This window comes from Plenodomus lingam (assembly GCF_022343315.1).
Source record: "Plenodomus lingam strain CAN1 chromosome Unknown scaffold_20, whole genome shotgun sequence".
Taxonomy (NCBI): Eukaryota; Fungi; Ascomycota; class Dothideomycetes; order Pleosporales; family Leptosphaeriaceae; genus Plenodomus; species Plenodomus lingam.
In genome coordinates this window covers 2,383,993-2,399,864 of record NW_027093974.1, presented here as the reverse complement: position 1 = coordinate 2,399,864, position 15,872 = coordinate 2,383,993, and the positions used below count along the sequence as shown (strand labels likewise).

The 15,872-nt window shown below is 54.4% G+C and overlaps 7 protein-coding genes across 7 annotated transcripts; 2 read left to right on the top strand and 5 right to left on the bottom strand.

The window, feature by feature from the left end:
- Positions 1–782: 782 nt before the first annotated feature.
- Positions 783–2,664, bottom strand: IAQ61_011853 (uncharacterized protein; the record flags this gene model as incomplete). The annotated part of the gene is made up of 3 exons (XM_066099376.1): positions 783–1,428; positions 1,523–2,443; positions 2,519–2,664. 3 exons carry the CDS (start codon positions 2,662–2,664, stop codon positions 783–785), a joined length of 1,713 nt encoding a protein of 570 aa, XP_065950895.1.
- A 1,068-nt stretch (positions 2,665–3,732) lies between these two features.
- Positions 3,733–6,316, bottom strand: IAQ61_011852 (uncharacterized protein). The gene is made up of 4 exons (XM_003844379.2): positions 5,585–6,316; positions 4,849–5,538; positions 4,430–4,791; positions 3,733–4,373 (listed from the first exon to the last, which is right to left on the bottom strand). The coding sequence occupies exons 1-4, from the start codon at positions 6,052–6,054 to the stop codon at positions 3,832–3,834; spliced, it is 2,064 nt and encodes a 687-aa protein (XP_003844427.2). The 5' UTR covers positions 6,055–6,316; the 3' UTR covers positions 3,733–3,831.
- A 134-nt stretch (positions 6,317–6,450) lies between these two features.
- Positions 6,451–7,410, bottom strand: IAQ61_011851 (uncharacterized protein). The gene is made up of 3 exons (XM_003844378.2): positions 7,219–7,410; positions 7,047–7,159; positions 6,451–6,999 (listed from the first exon to the last, which is right to left on the bottom strand). Exons 1-3 carry the CDS (start codon positions 7,243–7,245, stop codon positions 6,978–6,980), a joined length of 162 nt encoding a protein of 53 aa, XP_003844426.1. The 5' UTR covers positions 7,246–7,410; the 3' UTR covers positions 6,451–6,977.
- Positions 7,411–7,606: 196 nt separating this feature from the next.
- Positions 7,607–8,706, top strand: IAQ61_011850 (uncharacterized protein; the record flags this gene model as incomplete). The annotated part of the gene is made up of 2 exons (XM_003844377.1): positions 7,607–7,632; positions 7,698–8,706. The coding sequence occupies 2 exons, from the start codon at positions 7,607–7,609 to the stop codon at positions 8,704–8,706; spliced, it is 1,035 nt and encodes a 344-aa protein (XP_003844425.1).
- Positions 8,707–9,252: 546 nt separating this feature from the next.
- On the bottom strand, positions 9,253–9,674 carry IAQ61_011849 (uncharacterized protein; the record flags this gene model as incomplete). Its single annotated transcript, XM_003844376.1, has 2 exons — positions 9,253–9,572; positions 9,623–9,674. 2 exons carry the CDS (start codon positions 9,672–9,674, stop codon positions 9,253–9,255), a joined length of 372 nt encoding a protein of 123 aa, XP_003844424.1.
- Positions 9,675–9,980: 306 nt separating this feature from the next.
- On the top strand, positions 9,981–10,295 carry IAQ61_011848 (uncharacterized protein; the record flags this gene model as incomplete). Its single annotated transcript, XM_066099375.1, has 1 exon — positions 9,981–10,295. One exon carries the CDS (start codon positions 9,981–9,983, stop codon positions 10,293–10,295), a length of 315 nt encoding a protein of 104 aa, XP_065950894.1.
- A 1,346-nt stretch (positions 10,296–11,641) lies between these two features.
- On the bottom strand, positions 11,642–15,727 carry IAQ61_011847 (uncharacterized protein). Its single transcript, XM_066099374.1, has 4 exons — positions 15,115–15,727; positions 12,876–14,883; positions 12,729–12,828; positions 11,642–12,677 (listed from the first exon to the last, which is right to left on the bottom strand). Exons 2-4 carry the CDS (start codon positions 14,880–14,882, stop codon positions 12,265–12,267), a joined length of 2,520 nt encoding a protein of 839 aa, XP_065950893.1. The 5' UTR covers position 14,883; positions 15,115–15,727; the 3' UTR covers positions 11,642–12,264.
- Between the last annotated feature and the right edge of the window lie 145 nt (positions 15,728–15,872).

The window sequence follows — 15,872 nt, the reverse complement described above, 5'->3', positions numbered from 1 at the left end:
TTCCTTTCCAATCCCCCCCCATGACAGGAAAAAACTACTCAAAGTGACTGTCGAAAATGTAATCTTGGTCGGAGAAGAAGGAAAGTGGAGAGGGCAGGCACGGAGACGCAGGACTGAAGATGCAAAGACGGAGAAAGTATAAACATGGACCCCCCTACAAACCTGACCACACAAACAGACATGAACAATATACATGTACACACAAACACAAACACAATTACAAAACACACAATACAAGTCCCACGCCTGAACGAACGGAATAGTACATTTCGTACTAGACATGTACGCTACACTTCTACATCATCCTTGTATGATGGAATAGTTAACATGGGATAACGTCATGTGGTATAGTGTATAAAGTTGTACTGTACCTGTTCAAGTTTTATTCGCTACGGTTTGGTCACACATATATTGCAGGCTCTTACTAGACCCCGCCCCTCCCTCGCCCTCCCCCCGCTTGCTTCTCTCTTCTTTTCGCTTTCGCCTTCGCCTTCGCCTTCGCCTTCGCCTTCGCCTTCGCCTTCGCCTTCGCCTTCGCCTTCGCCTTCTGCTATTCCCAAGCGACATGTAGCATAGACGGTACATCCTGCACAAGTCCGGGGGTGCTGTTTTGGAAGGGGAGATTGCGGGTTGAACTTTTTATTCCAAGGGGGTCTAGGATTGAAGAACAAGACGAATTTCCCCAACCGATTTCGATTTCTGCAGAGGAATCCCTCCAACCCAAATCCCATCTCCCAGCCCAACTTCATTCGCACTCGATTACCCATTCCCTCCAATCCATCCTACCTCCCCCCTACCTCGCCCCCCAAAACCCCCGCCACAGCCTCCACACACCCCCAAAACCGCGCCCCGACCTCGCTTCCCCCCAAATACGCACTCGTCACCTCACGCACCCGCTCCTCATGCTCCCACTCGGCCAGCGGCACATCAGCCATAGCATCAACGTTGAAGCGAAAATAGCGCATCCAGCCGCGCTGAATGAGCGCTGCGTTTTCGGTGGAGAATTTTTGCGCTTGGGTGGTGGCGGAGTGGGTGCGTTCGCGGAGGGTGTGGGGGAGGGAGGGGGGAAGGGGGGGAGAGGATGGGGAGGTGGGAGATACGTCACCGCATCCGATTGATACAATGATCATCATGTCGTTTGCGTAGCGAAATCGCTTGCGGCATTCGTAAAGGATGTCGCGGACGGGGTTGTTCTTTGCGGTGCCGTGGTCTGCGAGGCCGGGCGATAGGACGATGTTTGTGCGGTTGGTGGTGGTGGTGGTGGTGGTGGGTGAGGTGTAGGATGGTGCGCGGACGGTGGCGAGGAGGGCGGTTGTGATGGGGAGGGGGGTGGAGGAGAGGTCTGGGCCGGTGATGCGGCGGGTTTGGTAGGAGCGGAGAAGGGCGGGTTTGTTGGTGTTGTGTTCGATTTGGGTGGAGATTACGAAACTAGGGGGTTGTGTTAGAAGTTGGATTGTGAAGGAAGATGGATCGGGGATTGGGAAAGTATGTTTCGAAAAGAGGTGGAATTGGGAAAACATACACATCTCCAGAATCCTCCCGTCCATCCAAGAGTAGCTCATCCTCATTCCCTAGCTCTTGCTTAACCACCGCTCTAATCTCCTTCTCCAGCGCCTCACTACTACTACTACCACCAGACCTAGGCGCCTGCCCTGAATCCAAATACATGAAGAATTCGCGCTTATTCGCAAACACCTCTTTGGCAATTCGTTTATACGCTTCGCGCGCGCGGTATGCCTGCATGCGGAGCCGACAGAGGAGAATGGCAATGACACCGCCCAGCGAAGTACCGCCCGTGAGGTCGAAGATCTGGTGCGGGTCCAGCCGTTGCCCGACTTTGACGCATATGGCGTTGACGAGCGATTCGATGACTAGCAGGGCGGACAGGCCTCTGATGCCGTCGCCGTCGATGGAGAGGAGGATCTTGGTCTCGCGGGTTCGTGAGAGAATGGCGTCGACGGATGGAGCGGGCTGTGGAGGAGGGCGTTGAGAGGGCTGCACGTGGTTGTGTGCTGGGATCCGCATGCTGTGATGGTTGGGGCTTGGGATGTCTGGAGGACCGCTCTGGATTGGCGCCCTCGGTCCTGGGGGCGCTTCCTGTCTAGTTGGCCCCGCCGAATGTTGTCGTTCTTGTTGGCCGTACGGTGATGAGTATGGCATGTTTGGGCCATTGACTGGCGCAGCACCATATCCTCCCTGTGGCGGCTGGAGTGCAGGGTCTACAGCCAGGTCGAACTCTGGGGAAGGCGTGGGCATGTGTGTATGAGTGCTGTTCGGAGGAGCACTATTATCGGCTTGCAGGGATACAGGTGCATTAATCGGGGCTGGAGGCGGTCCTGGAGGCGGTGGTTCTGGCCATGGTGTATACTTGGAGTTGGGATCTTGGATGAGTCGCGCCTCGGCTTCTTCAGCTAGGCGTCTGATATCCGGGTCTTGAGCTTTACTATACCGCAAGATCAGTCCCAAGACGGAAAACACAGCAGAGAGACTGCCATGGGTGGTGGAGTGCAAGACATACTACCTAACCCAGCCTACATCCCATGGCTCCCAGCGCCCAGATAGCAGGAACTGAATCGACGTCGGATAGGCAGAGTCGAAGAAATAGTGGGCGCCCTCCACCGGCGAATATCTCACACAGCTGAAGTCAACCTGCGTCCACGACATGACTGGCGGCTGCTGTACTTGGTGAACTCGCACAAAAACCGTTGCCCTCAGCTCGCTATGCCTGAACCCAAATGCGCAACTTGCCGGGATGAAGAAAAAGCAAGCTGAACAGAGCGGAGGTGGGCGCAGCCGGGGGGGGGGGGGGAAGGGGGAAAGGGAAACAGACAATACTTAGGTACACAACTTGACAGGCCAATTGACAGATGACGGTAAAGAACAACCTTACTGCCGGCTGCCGTTAGATCCTGGGTCTTCGGGATGGAATCAACTTTCAAGGATGCAGGGAGGGAAACTGGGCGGCCCTCTGCTGCAAAACGCGTGGCACCATCCGGCCCGCTTTCTCGCAAGGGTTACCGGTATGGCCCATGGGTTATGCTGCAGTGGGCGCCGACCCCCCATTGTTACCGTACCGGTCAACGGGTTTTGGCCCAGGGCGATCACTTGATTGACAATACCTGAACGCGATGGAGGAACCATTGCTCGCCCGCCACCCTCTGCCGCTTTGCACCGGATGAGAGGAAGGCGAAGTCTGATGGACGGGGGAGAGAGTGTTTGGGGAAAGTGGAGGACAATCGATGTGGGTGGTACCGGTACCGGTACGGGTCGCGGCCACGGGTGCAGATGACTCCAAGTTGACGTTCTCTTCCATCTCGTGTTGTACGAACTGCATCTACCGGTCTCTACCCCAGACAGTGTAGAGGATGGGGTGCCGCGCTGGCTGAATCCAACGGAGCCGCCACAGCTGGATGAGGTCTTCACTAGAAGTGGAGTTTTGCTTCTCAACCTCCCTGCGGGCCGAACCGCGAAGCCCGCACTAGTTCGTGTTGCGGGTAGGGCAAGTTAATTTCAAATGCCGTGGTGGCTGCTGGCAACACCTCATCGCGTACTGCACAACCATGTCAAAGACTTGTCTTGGATGACGGTTGAGTGCGAGCGAGCAGTCAAGCACTGTTGTTGACCGGTGTGTAGGCTTGTGGTATGCGGATATCGAATTGGCTCGCTTTACTTGCATCTAACTCATTCTTTGGTCGTCGCGCCATGATGATCGCGTGACTGTGCCCCCCCCCCCCCCGGTAGGTAGAGTACGATGATGTGATCATGTGTTGCTGTAGTCTCCATGTTTCATAACAGCCGATCCTCAACAGAACCAGACAGAGAGACACCCATTTAATGAACACCCATCAAATCTGGCAGCTCTATCAAGCGCGTCTGCACTTCCGTGCACATTTCCAGAAATTCCCTCTTCTCTGCTTCTGTACGAAACTCAATCCTGGCACCTGAAATCATCTTTCCCTTCTCCATCTTCTTCGCCTCATCTTCCTTGTCTGTGACCCTATCCGTTGCATCTCCATGACCACTGCTCGCAACGAAGCTATCTTTCCGCATGGCCTTGTCGCCCTTGTCAATCGGCACCCGTAGTCCCTTGATTTTGACTTCACGCCCGCCGAGATCCTTCACCTTGATCGGGTGAATTGAGGAATTGATGTAAAAGGCGAGATATCCGCTGCGGAAGCTTGCTGAGAAATGGATAAGCGCAATCTTGGCACCACTGTCGCTGTCTTCCCAGACGCGTAGGTTCTCCAGTGCGCACATTTGCTGCGCGTAGTTGAAAGTTGCCCCAATACCTGCGTGAATGCGCATCGTCTTCTCAGTACGGAACGTCGCTAGGAGTGTGCGACCCATGAGTTCGTTTTGGAAAAGCGCTGCGGCTGCATGTCTGTTAGCTATGATGACAGCTGGCTAGGTAGCGGAACCGACTGCTTACCATCGGGAGATGCAAAGACGTAGTTGACCCAACTCGACTTTGCAATCCTGACAGGCCTATCACCAAATCTGACACTGTGAAATTTCAGCTCGCAGGATACGGTGATGGAAACCTTGCTAAGCGAGAAGTAGCTGGAGTATGGGATGTACATCTGATCCTCAGCCATACGAAGCTCCATTCGTACAGCACCGTCATCACTCAATGTCCAGACCGAGGTAGCAACATGGACTCTTCTCGTCTCTGGATCTGTAATCCGTTTGCGTACAACAGCAATGCGGCACTCTTCGGAAGCTGTCACCATCTCGACATCATTCCTGTCCTCTTCATCGAGTTGTTGTGAGTATTCAACGAGGCTTCCACGGCTAGCAATACGTGGTCAGCCCATGCAAGGTCTCCAAGGGGGTCCTCCTTTGGCTTACACGTCGCACAAGATTGCAGAATTTCGAAAAGCCTCCTTCTCAAAAGCCGTTTTTTGGCTTGTGGTAGTCGAACTACGATGAAGCTGCATGACATTCACTCGTGGACTTGGGCAGACACGCGGTCCACTACGTGAGCCATTCCATATATGTCTTTCCCATTCATGAGGCGCAGAGAGACCTAAGGCAGGAGGTGGTAGTATTGACCATGGCCTATCCTCGATCGGCTGACCTGGCTCCTGCACCTCAGATGTCCTTGGTAGTGGAGTGGGTCTCTTGGACGAGATGGGAACATGGTGGCTATCAAATGTATCTTTGGGGGTGCTGGGGCTCGACCATCCGACTGCATTCACCCCAACATCTGAAGACGCGTAGCTACTACTTGAATAACGAAGAGAGGCTGCACTGAAACTAAATTCCGAAACTCGTTTTCGGCTAGGAGATGATGCTCTTGAGGATGATGCAGGGGCGATGAGCGTGCCCAAGGGTTTCGGAGCTTCCACGATAGATGATCTCGCAGGGTTCTTTGGAGGGACCGGCGGCGCTTGCATGATCGGCTCGATGATGGCGAGAGTTTGCATGAGGTCTTGAATTTCACCAAGGTGTTCGGGAGTACACCGAGACGATTGATTCAGACTACTCCTTTTGTCTGTCCTGAGGTCTATGGCACTTTGTAGTTGCTCGAGCGACTTACTACTCGACATTAGTTGAATCTTCTGCACTGTGAAGCACCGTCTACCTTTGTATCGCTTGTGTGGTCAGAGCAATAGAGCTTATATGCAACTGTAGCAGTTGTTTAAGATTTTGCAGGTTGCCACCTTTTCTTGTCCATGGCATGGTTTTGTATTCTGTCAGAATCACATTACTCCACGTTCTTTCGATTGCGAATCCGCCCACAGTCCGATGCTTCTTGATGACTTGGTACTGGTCGATCAGGCGATCCAAGTCGCCTATCGTTTGTTGGCAGGACCACACGACCATACCGACGGTATTTTGTATCCTCTCTCCAGCGGCTTGTAATGCATCAGAACCTGTATTCGCATGCAGAGCCTCTGCAAGTAAAGTCAATGCCCGAGCAAGGCCGCCCAACTCCAGCTCAATGTCCTGAAAGTCGGCAGGGGCCTCCTTGCGGCCAGCAGCAAACGCTCTTTCGATCCTCCATGCAGATTGAGAAGACACGAGAATGTCCCCAACATCGGGGACAGTCATTGTAGCAAGCGACAATGGGGCATCTGACTGAGACGTGCTCAAACTATGTCGGTGTCTGTGCTAGGGTATGCAGAAGTATTCGATGGCGACAAATCTACAGCGTCCAGCTCGAAAGGGCTTGGATTGTGTGAAAGGAAGACATGGCATGAGCCGCGATATACGGTACAGAGATGGTCTACCAAGCGTGGGGCCAAGGCAAGTCATAGGGCCTGTCACAGAGGCTACAGGGGACCCGGTGCCAAGGGGCTGGTTACAAGAACCCATACTGATGGTGTGCAGACCAGAGGAGGGAGGGGGAAGACACCTGGAACTCGGCTCATAGCATAGACCGTGGGGTTGGCGGTTGAGGAGTCTCAAGCAATCATCAATGCTCGAGTAGTCGATCGAACCAGGGTGGCACGTGGGCGCCCTAGCGCTGCATCATTGGTACATGAAAACATATGCCCCCCCCCCCCCCGGGCCTGTCACTCGGTGCCTTACCGAGATTTCAATGGCTCACAACATTGCGACGCGGCCGAGTTGGAGTCTAGGTAAGATTGATCGCCGTCTGAATACTTTGTATTCCACTAACGTAACATGGACGCGGCGAGGAACGTCCGTGGACGGCAAGCGGCGGGGCCACCTAGACAGACATGTGTGTGTCTGCCGTGCTGCGAGCCATGCTGCTTCAGGGACTGGATGGATAGGTTCAAACGCTTTGTTTTACATTATGGACATTGCGCCCTGTGCAGTATCACCGATTGCTAATTACCATCTGATTTTGCAGTGGAGAATCCTAATCGTAACACCCTGCCGTCTACAGACAGTACCTCAACCTCATCAGACTCGAAATAGCCCGAAAGAATGCTTGCGCCTGAAATGTGCCATATTTTACAAAAGAATCATTCATACTCGTTCACGCTCGTCTGGTATGCGCATGCACATTATGCAAGTGGGGAGAAGAGTCTGCCGTGGTTAGCAGAGACGGTGCAATGCGAGTGGATTCGCCTTACCGGATGAGCGATGGCTTGGGCTGGCTTTGCGAGTATCCAAGATAGACAATGAGAGGCAGGTAGCCGTAGTGGATAGCGACGCGGGAGACATCGATGATGCGGGCAATGCGCTCCTGGAGACTGTGTTAGAAGGCAGTGTGTGAGTGGGCTGTGTGCAACTTCTTAGACGCACCTTGGACTCCTCTGATAATTGGTACATGCTGGCTTCTGTGTGCTGGATGGATGCGGGGGAGAGTGGGAAAAGTCGTCGGCGCGGCGAGAGGGTCGTGGGGGAGTCGCAAGGTGACGTTTTGGTCCTTGGAGTCGCTTTCTTTCGCGATCCGAGCAAAAGGCTGATGAATGGATCCAAGGCCGAAGTGTTGCCGTGGCCTAGTTGAGTCTAGCGCGTCATCATAGCTCCAAAACTTCGTTGATGCGCCCAGGTCCCCCGAGCTTCAACGGTTCGCCCGACTGATCAATCGTCTGCACACTTCCAAAACAGTCGGTATTGAGACTCTGTACCATAAGTGTGCCCATAGGCAGAGTATTCATAGCAAAGTCTTTGTCGGGAGAATATTGCAATGTCCGCCCCCAGCGCTCGTCATTGGTCAGTCAATATCCACTCGTGCCAAACCAGCAACAACATGTGTACATATTGACAGCAGCCCCCAGGGAACAGAACAAGGAAGCCACGGTCTATTGCGGTAACCTCCATGAGCGCGTCACGCCCCGCATTCTCCATGAGCTGATGCTCAACGCTGGCCGCGTGCGTAATGTCAACATGCCCGTCGATCGTGTCAACGGCCAGCATCAAGGCTTCGGCTTCGTCGAATACCATACCGAGGAAGAGGCCGACTATGCGCCCAAGATCATGAACAACATCGCTCTCTATGGCACCCGCATACGCGTTAACAAGGCATCCGCGGACAAGCAACGGAATGTCGAAATCGGCGCCGAGCTGTTCATCGGTAACCTCGACGCCATGGTGGACGAGAAGACGCTCTACGATACTTTTGGTCAATTCGGGCCTCTGGTCAACGCCCCCAAGATTGCGCGCGACGAGGCGAACTTGTCCAAGGGCTATGGATTCATCTCCTATGGCGACTTCGAGTCATCAGATGCGGCCATCGCCAGCATGCATGGCCAATACATCATGAACAAGCAGATCTCCGTACAGTACGCGTACAAAAAGGACGGAAAGGGCGAGCGACACGGAGACGAAGCAGAACGCATGCTTGCAAAACAGGCCAAGGCTCATGGCGTCGCGCCCGCTGTACAACCCCTTCCCGCACATCTGTTCCAACTGCCTCCTGGGAGTGGGGTACCAAGTGGGCCAAGCATGGGCGCAGACAACCGAGTTGCACCTGTCGTGCCCAGTGGTCCTGCGGGCTTTGGACCTTCCAACGGCGCTCATGGTTACGGTGCTCCTGCAGGCCCACCTGGCTATGGTGCGCCAAACGGTTCTTACGGAAGGCCACCAGCTGGGCCTCCTGGAGGGCCACCGTCGCTACCACCCGCTCCAAATGGCTTACCAGCTCGTCCACCAAGCGGGCCTCCCTCCAACTTTTACCCCCCTCCACCTGGGTTCAATGCCGCTCCACCTAATGGCCCCCCAGGCTTCAACCCTTCTTACGGTGCTCCACCGAGTTACGCACCTCCAGGGTTCCCGCCACAACGCTGAAACGTCCTTGCCGAAAAGTACATAACACGCACCCGAATCATTCACAGCGATGCGTCTGGAACGCACTTCCCTCGTGCCGTTACAGGACCTTTCTACCAGGGACCGGTCACGCACGGAATGGGGATCAAAAGGCCAAGTCACGATGAATCATGTTTGCCATCGCCTGAATCACAAAGATTCTGAGAACAGCAAACGCTCTTACTTGCTTCGAACGTCAGATACCAAGACGATGACGCGAAAAGATATCGTAGTCGTGAAAGGCATGGTGCCAGGAATGGATTATTGCCTAAGAATGTGCCATGAGCCGCATGATAGAATAGAAGTAGTGGAACATAGGAAACACTAACGCTGAGGATCGCTGCCATGCAATCAGTCTTTCAGCAAAGTTAAATGTCAAAAATCATGCCCAACGCGCTTTCAAGCCCCTCACCGTCCCCCCACGACTGTCCTGATGAGATGAACGCGATAACTCCGCTACCCAATCTCCTTGAAGTCCGACAAATGAAACGAAAGAGACGAACAATAGCGAGCGCAAGACAATGACAATCAAGAAAAGCTAACAAATTTAGGGTCCCGAGGGACTCCGTCTGCACCAATATTATTCTTCTTGAACCGGTCTTGCATGTAGATTCTCCGTGCTTCATCAAAGTCTACGCCTTTCCTCTTCATGATGCGCTTGACTTGCTTCTTCCCCGCATCGTCCAGACCCTGTCGCGAATCCCCCTCCTCCACGTTGCTGCTGAGATCGAAGGCGGATGAAGATAGCCCGGCTTCAAGGTCGTCGCGGAACGATGTGGGAAGGCGTGCGTAGATGGGTTCGGGGATAGGGAGGAGATGTAGCCAGTGGTGCCGAGTGACGTAGCCCACTGGAGCAGATCAGTACATGGGGATACAAGGACGAGAAGAACAAACGTACCAGTCGCAAGCACCAGAACAAAGAGGAAGGCGGTATACAGCATGTACGCCATGTTGGCGATGTGTATGAAGTTTACGTTTCAGAAGAACGGTGACATGTGTTTGCGACAAGCCCAGAACCTTGAAAGTGCCTCAATAGCGCAACCGAGGCGCAGTGATGATGAAGAGATGGACTCGGAGAAAAGATGACACAAGGAAAAAGAGATGGAGTACGGGCTGCAGTCGCAGCGCGTGGGTCTGACGACGCTCAATATGGAGGAACACGGATGCCGGATAGGCGGAAGAGGTGGGATGTCTGAAGTGTCACGATGGCTGCTGGGCGCTGCGGACAAGTCGTCTCGGGTCGGCAGCACCGCCACATGTCTCGGGGCTGGGTCGCCATGGACAGGGGTGCTGGCAGGGCTTGTGCTGGAACGAGCCCAAGCGTCGGTGCCGTTGTTGATCCATCCCCGACGCACACTAGGCGTAATTCGGTAATTCAGACGAGCCACCTGCCCGCCCGCCGTTCAATATTGGGAACTTTGAAGACCAGCAACGATCCCAAGCCCGTATTCACAACCCCCCAAATACACACAATGGCCACCACTATCTCGCACGATCTCGCCTGGGAGGTTACCAGTGAGTGCACCTGGGAAAATCAAGAGGAGTTTGCAGGATGGGGGCTGATAACATGAACTAGAGGGACACAGCGCTACGCTTGTCAAGAGGGCGAATGGTGTGCAGTTCTCGCGCGATCCTCTGAACCTGAGGAACATCTACAGCCGCAAGGTACGTGAATGCAAGACTTGGAGCAAGAAATGGGCAGCTGCTAACTCTTGCGCAGAATGAGGGCCAGATCGCCAACAAGGTACGAGGACCATGATCAATCTCGAATGCGGCAGTTTCGAGTGCACAGTAGTAAAGAGAATCTGGAGTTGACAACGTGGAACAGGCCATCGGTGTCATTCCCGGTAAGGAGGGCGGCGTCACCCTCCTGGTCAAGAAGGCCGACAAGCACCACCAGCCCGCCACCTCGATCCAGACCGTCACCTTCGGTCCCCAGCGATCCACCCGCAAGTACGTCCACCTCGACATGGCATCTCAATAGGCGCTTTGGGCGAAGAGCAAGGGAATTGTGTCAGAAGAATGCGCTAACCCAATTCCCAGGACCTACTCCGCCATTGTCAACTCCACCACCAAGCGCAACTACCGCCCCGACCTCCGCAAGGACGCCGTCGCCCGCGCCTCGGCCATCCGCAAGAGCCAGAAGCCCGTCAAGGCGGACAACAAGCCAACGAAGCTGCGAGGAGCCAAGGCCAAGGCCGCAGCCCAGAAGGAAGAGGCATAGAGACTGAAATGCGGAAATCGTGGCTAGGCAAAAAGGAGGAGTTTACTTCATTCTGGTTCATTTGGGGTCACGGAGCTCATGGTCCCATGGTTTGCGCGAGGTCAGGCCGTGTGGATTGATTGCATATGATCAATGCCAGGTCCTTTGTTCCATCCATAGAATGGGGGTCGGGGACTAGGCGAAACAATGAAATGCTTCGAAAACTCAATCCTGCTTGTCCAGTGTTGCTCTTTCTCGTCCAACACCCGGAATTCGGCTGTGAGGCTGTGACTTTACTGTACACTTTTCATCGTTTCTTAGCCTGTAATTACACTCCTGCCAATGTCAATGTCAATGTGAATGTCCATGTCCATGTCCATCCCAATCCCAATCCCAATCTCAATGCATCCGTATACCACCATAGCAATCCACACCCACACCCACACCCACACCACCTCAACACACCAACCCACCACCCTTTGCTTATTCGCTATTCGCTACATCTCCCGTTTGTACATGGCATAGGACATGGGACATGGGACATGGGACATGGCACTTAATAGCAACGGTAACATAGAGGTGCATGGAATTTGGGATTGTGCGATATAGGGATGTAGGATGCGGGATGTGGGATACAAAGAGGCATGACATCAATCCAGCTCGCCGACACTTCAAACAGCAGGCTTCTGGTAGAAGCCTACCAGTCAAATCAACCCGTCATCACATGCAAACCGGCAAAAAAAAAAAAAAAAAAAAAAGTTCGGGTCCGATGATTTGAAATTTGTCCCTCGCCTCGACATCCTTCGAGTAGGAAAGCAGACTTTCTCATGATAATTCCGGCTGATCCAAGGACAAATGGCCGATTGCTTTCCCTGCCCGACATGCGAGTGCGCATCATCACTACTACCACCAACCACCAGCACTACGACGTTCTCGATCTACAATCTCCAATCCACACCCCCAAGCCACGCCCGAGCATTTCGATTCAAAGAAAAAAAAGAAACCCCCGTCATTCGCAAGCTTACCTTGGACAAAGCCCCCGCCCCCCAAAAAAACGGCCAAGAGGGCCTTGAGATGCATCCAGGTCCGCAGCCAAGCCTTCTTGCATGCTTGCGGGCAGAAAAAAAAGCGCCAGAAAAAAACCAAAAAAGGGTGTGAGGTTGTGGTGTATGTGTGTATGTGTGCGAGTAAGAGAAAAGCCGAGTGGATCCGTAAGATTTACATGAAAGGGGGTATCAAACAAGTTCAGAGGGGTAGGGACGGTCAGCTTTGTAAAAAAGGTCATGGGTTGGATGGGATAAAATCCGCCATGAGCCTGCACCATCACCCGAAGCTGACTAGTGACTGCCGTTCTTGCGGAAGTTGAGCAGCTGGGCTAGACTGTTGAGGCTGCATCCGCTCTTGAGGAAATCGTGGCTCATCAGTTCCGACGCGCTCGCTCGGGACTTGACATCGACGCAAAGGCATACGGACAAGAAGGCCTTGAGCTCTTTCGAAAGCTTGTCTGGCTTCTTCAGGCGAGGGGTGCCGTTGGTGGCGATGAGGTACAAAGCTTTGAGCGGCTCTTCGTTTAGGTAAGGCGGTTCGGACTCAATCATCTCAATGGCCATGATTCCCAGAGACCAAATGTCCACCTTGTTTCCGTACTCCTTCTGCTTGACAACTTCGGGGGCCATCCAGTAGGGTGTGCCGACCATGGTCGCACGTTTGCTGCGCTGCTCTGTGAGTTTCGCACAGAAACCGAAATCGGCTGAGACTTGTTAGCAAAAAGTCCGACGACAAAGAAGAGGATATGGCATACTGATCTTGACATTACCACGGCCGTCGAGTAAGACATTGTCACTCTTGATGTCGCGATGGATAATGTTTTGGTTGTGGAGATGCTCCAATCCTTTGCAGGTCTGCAAAGAGTTAGTAGATGATCAGTTCACTGTGGAGTGGAACATACCTCGAAGCAGATGGTGGCAATCTGGTCCTCGCTAATAGACGAATTATTGTCAATGACATCAGTCAAAGCACCTCCCTCCATAAACTCCATAACCACCCAGAGTTCCGAATGCTCTTCTTGCAAGAAGGCGTCCAAGAAGTTGACAATGTTGGGATGCTTGCTGTCCTTCATGACAATAATCTCGTTGACAATGAGCTCCTTGCGCGGCTGGTTGCGAAGATCCATTTGCTTGATGGCAACCTGTGCGCGAGGCCCATTCTCCTGCATGACCCTACGTGCTGTTGGCGAGGTAGCATTTTCGCGAATACGAGCAACATAGACTGATCCACTAGCACCTTGGCCAATCTTCTTTTGCTTGTTGTACGAATCCAGCGGGCGTTCCTTGGAAACGACCTCTCGGAGCTTGGCCATGACCTCACTCTCAGACATGCTGGACATGCGAACATCCTTGCGCGGTGTTTCCTCCTTTGGCTTGCTGGTCAGCGCCTGCTCCGCTTTCTTTACTGCGTCGCTAGTTGCAGAGGGCTTGGCAACGTTCAAAGGCTTTGGTGCAGCAGAAGAGCCCTGATACTGCTTCTGCTGAGTTTGGCCATTGGCAGGGCGAGATTGCGGATTCTGAGTGCCAGAGCCCTTGGTATAACTGTTGCTAGTCTGAAGGGGTGGGCGCTGCTGTTGAGCTGCAGGAGTCTTTGCCGAAGGCGAGGTGCTATTCTGCTGTTGCGGGGCTGAAGGTGCAGGCCGCTGCGCAGCCATTTGACGCAACGAGCCTGGAGGTTGTTGGCCCGATTGCTGATTCCTAGTAGAACCGGGGGTAGAGGGTGCAGGACGACTGGGGTTGTAACGTTGCTGGTTGGAGGGGCTTGGATCGCGAGAATCGTAGCCACCGCCTCCAATCTCCTGCTGGGCAAGGGGAACCTTCTTCTGAGGTAACGAGGCGTTGTATGCCGCCAACTCCTCACGCTGCTGCCGCTCGTACTCTTGACGTTGTCTCTCACGTTCACGCTCGCGCTGCATCCGCTGCTCCTCCTGCTTTCGCCGCTCTTGATCGTATCGGTCTTGTTGAGAAGCTCCATTCTGAGAGTTCGACTGGCCAGCCCCCGGCGGAGTGTTCTGGCGACTATAGCTGTCCTTGCGCTGATAGTTCTCGGGGGGTGCTGGTCGTGGGGGGGCAACAGAGTTGCCACTGCCACCATAACCAAGCTGCTTCTCCGTGCCCGCGGTCGCTGGTGGGGTGGGCGTCAGACTGGTGTACTGTTGCGGATCTTCAGAGCGCTTGACGAGCTTCTCCGTGTAGAACTCGAGCACTTCCAAAACCGCTTTGGGGTTCTTTGCGTAATCGTCCTTGGTGAGGGCAGAGGCTGTGAGTAACTTTTCCCACTCCACGGGCAGGCCGACGAAAGCTCCGCTGTTGGGATCGAAGCCGACATGGACCCTGTGGGTAAAGTTGGTGGGGTTGCTGACGCCGCCCATGCTAGGACAGCGCTGGTAGATGCTGTCTATCCACGAGTAGACATCATCGTCTGTCTCGACCTTGCATGTGATGACCTTGGTCGGACCGTCGCGGGGCGGTGACGAGCCCTTGTTGGAGTTGAGTGCTCTTGTAATCTCAAAGGAAAGGGCCTGGGTGTCGGATCGCTCGACGCCCAGGATGTCGCGCAGGGGAATGGTGTTGGAGACTTTGGAGGCATTTGCGCTCTTGAAGAAGTTGAGCTCGAACTCGCGCAGCACCAGCCAGCGATCAGCCCAGACCAGCGACTTGAAGAGGCCCTCGTCCTTGACCTTGACCATGCCCTCCTTGACCACCGCCGTCGAAGACACGCTCTTCTCCGACTGCGTGCGGACGAGCGACATTTGCGAGGTGTTGCCAAAGGCGGGCGACTGGAGGCTGAGGCCGGCCAGGTTGCCTGGCAGCGTGTTGCTCGTGTTGGGTGTGAGGGCGAGGCGTGGACGGTCGGTGGGCGGTCGTGGGGCGGGGCCGGGGTTCATGAACTGGTCGCGTGAATACATTCTGACGTGGTCGTGTTAGTGGCCAGGTGGTTGCCAGGTGCCAGGTGGCCAGGTGCCGATCTTTGTGTTTTTTTGGGGGGGGGGGGGGGTTTGGGTTTTGGGTTTGTGTACGTGTGCTGTTGCAGATGAGGGCAAGTCACCGTCTGGCGGTTGCTGTGGGGAAAGCAGGGTTGGAGAAGCGGAAGGAGCGAGCGAACGAGCGAGCAAGCAAGCAAGCGATAATACAACTTACTTGGGGCACGGCGCTTCTTCACACAATAGCTACAATCGGTGCAGGCCAGTTTACAATGGGACTCGAGGGCCTGCCGTTGCCTTCGAATACTGCCTGACGCTCGGTGGAAATGCGGTGAATGGCGGGGTGGGTCGTGCCGTGAAGGAGGCACGGTCAATGGGGCGCTATTGGTGACAATGGAATAGCGCTATATGGACGGTGAAGCGGGCTCAAGAGAGAGAGAGAGAGGGAGAGGGAGAGGGAGAGGGAGGGGGGCTCAAGAGCAGAGCAGGCGTGAGGTGAGGGTGAATGTGCGGGCCTGTGGCATGGGAGCACGCAGCGTTGCAAGAGATGGGATTGGGGGGAAGGCGGATGGGTGGGGAGAGGCTGCCGTTGTGGCGGAGGATTGGTTGGTTGGTTGGTTGCTGAAAGCGAGTAAGAAAGAGCAGGAGAGCCGCGGTCAGTCAAAAGGTCGCTGTGCGCCACACGGAATCTCTTTCTAGACGAGGGACCGCATGAGACACTGCGGGACACTGCGGAACACGGTTGCCAGGTGGATGTGCAAGTGGGTGCAAGTGAGTAGTGTAGATAGGATAGAGAGAGAGAGAGAGAGAGAGAAGACGAGAAAAGAAAAAAGAGCAGAGACAAAAAGAGATGCGCAGGCGAGCAGACAAGGGCCAACAGGTTTGGGGTTGGGCTGTTTCCGCCCAGGAGAAGCTTGAGCAGGCAAGCCAGTCAGTACGCCGGCCCAGTGAGTGTGCAGGCAGTCAGTTACGTTA

Bases quoted from the DNA above. Each gene is read 5' to 3' on its own strand.
- IAQ61_011851 (XM_003844378.2), bottom strand. From the start codon at position 7,245: ATGTACCAATTATCAGAGGAGTCCAAG. The intron at 7,160-7,218 runs GTGCGTCTAAGA...CACAGTCTCCAG, and splicing joins AATTATCAGAGGAGTCCAAG to GAGCGCATTGCCCGCATCAT. The intron at 7,000-7,046 runs GTAAGGCGAATC...TAACCACGGCAG, and splicing joins CCCAAGCCATCGCTCATCCG to ACTCTTCTCCCCACTTGCAT.
- IAQ61_011852 (XM_003844379.2), bottom strand. From the start codon at position 6,054: ATGACTGTCCCCGATGTTGGGGACATTCTCGTGTCTTCTCAATCTGCA. The intron at 5,539-5,584 runs GTAGACGGTGCT...AATGTCGAGTAG, and splicing joins ACCACACAAGCGATACAAAG to TAAGTCGCTCGAGCAACTAC. The intron at 4,374-4,429 runs GTAAGCAGTCGG...ACAGACATGCAG, and splicing joins CGTCTTTGCATCTCCCGATG to CCGCAGCGCTTTTCCAAAAC.
- IAQ61_011847 (XM_066099374.1), bottom strand. From the start codon at position 14,882: ATGTATTCACGCGACCAGTTCATGAACCCCGGCCCCGCCCCACGACCG. The intron at 12,829-12,875 runs GTATGTTCCACT...AACTCTTTGCAG, and splicing joins TTGCCACCATCTGCTTCGAG to ACCTGCAAAGGATTGGAGCA. The intron at 12,678-12,728 runs GTATGCCATATC...AACAAGTCTCAG, and splicing joins CCGTGGTAATGTCAAGATCA to CCGATTTCGGTTTCTGTGCG.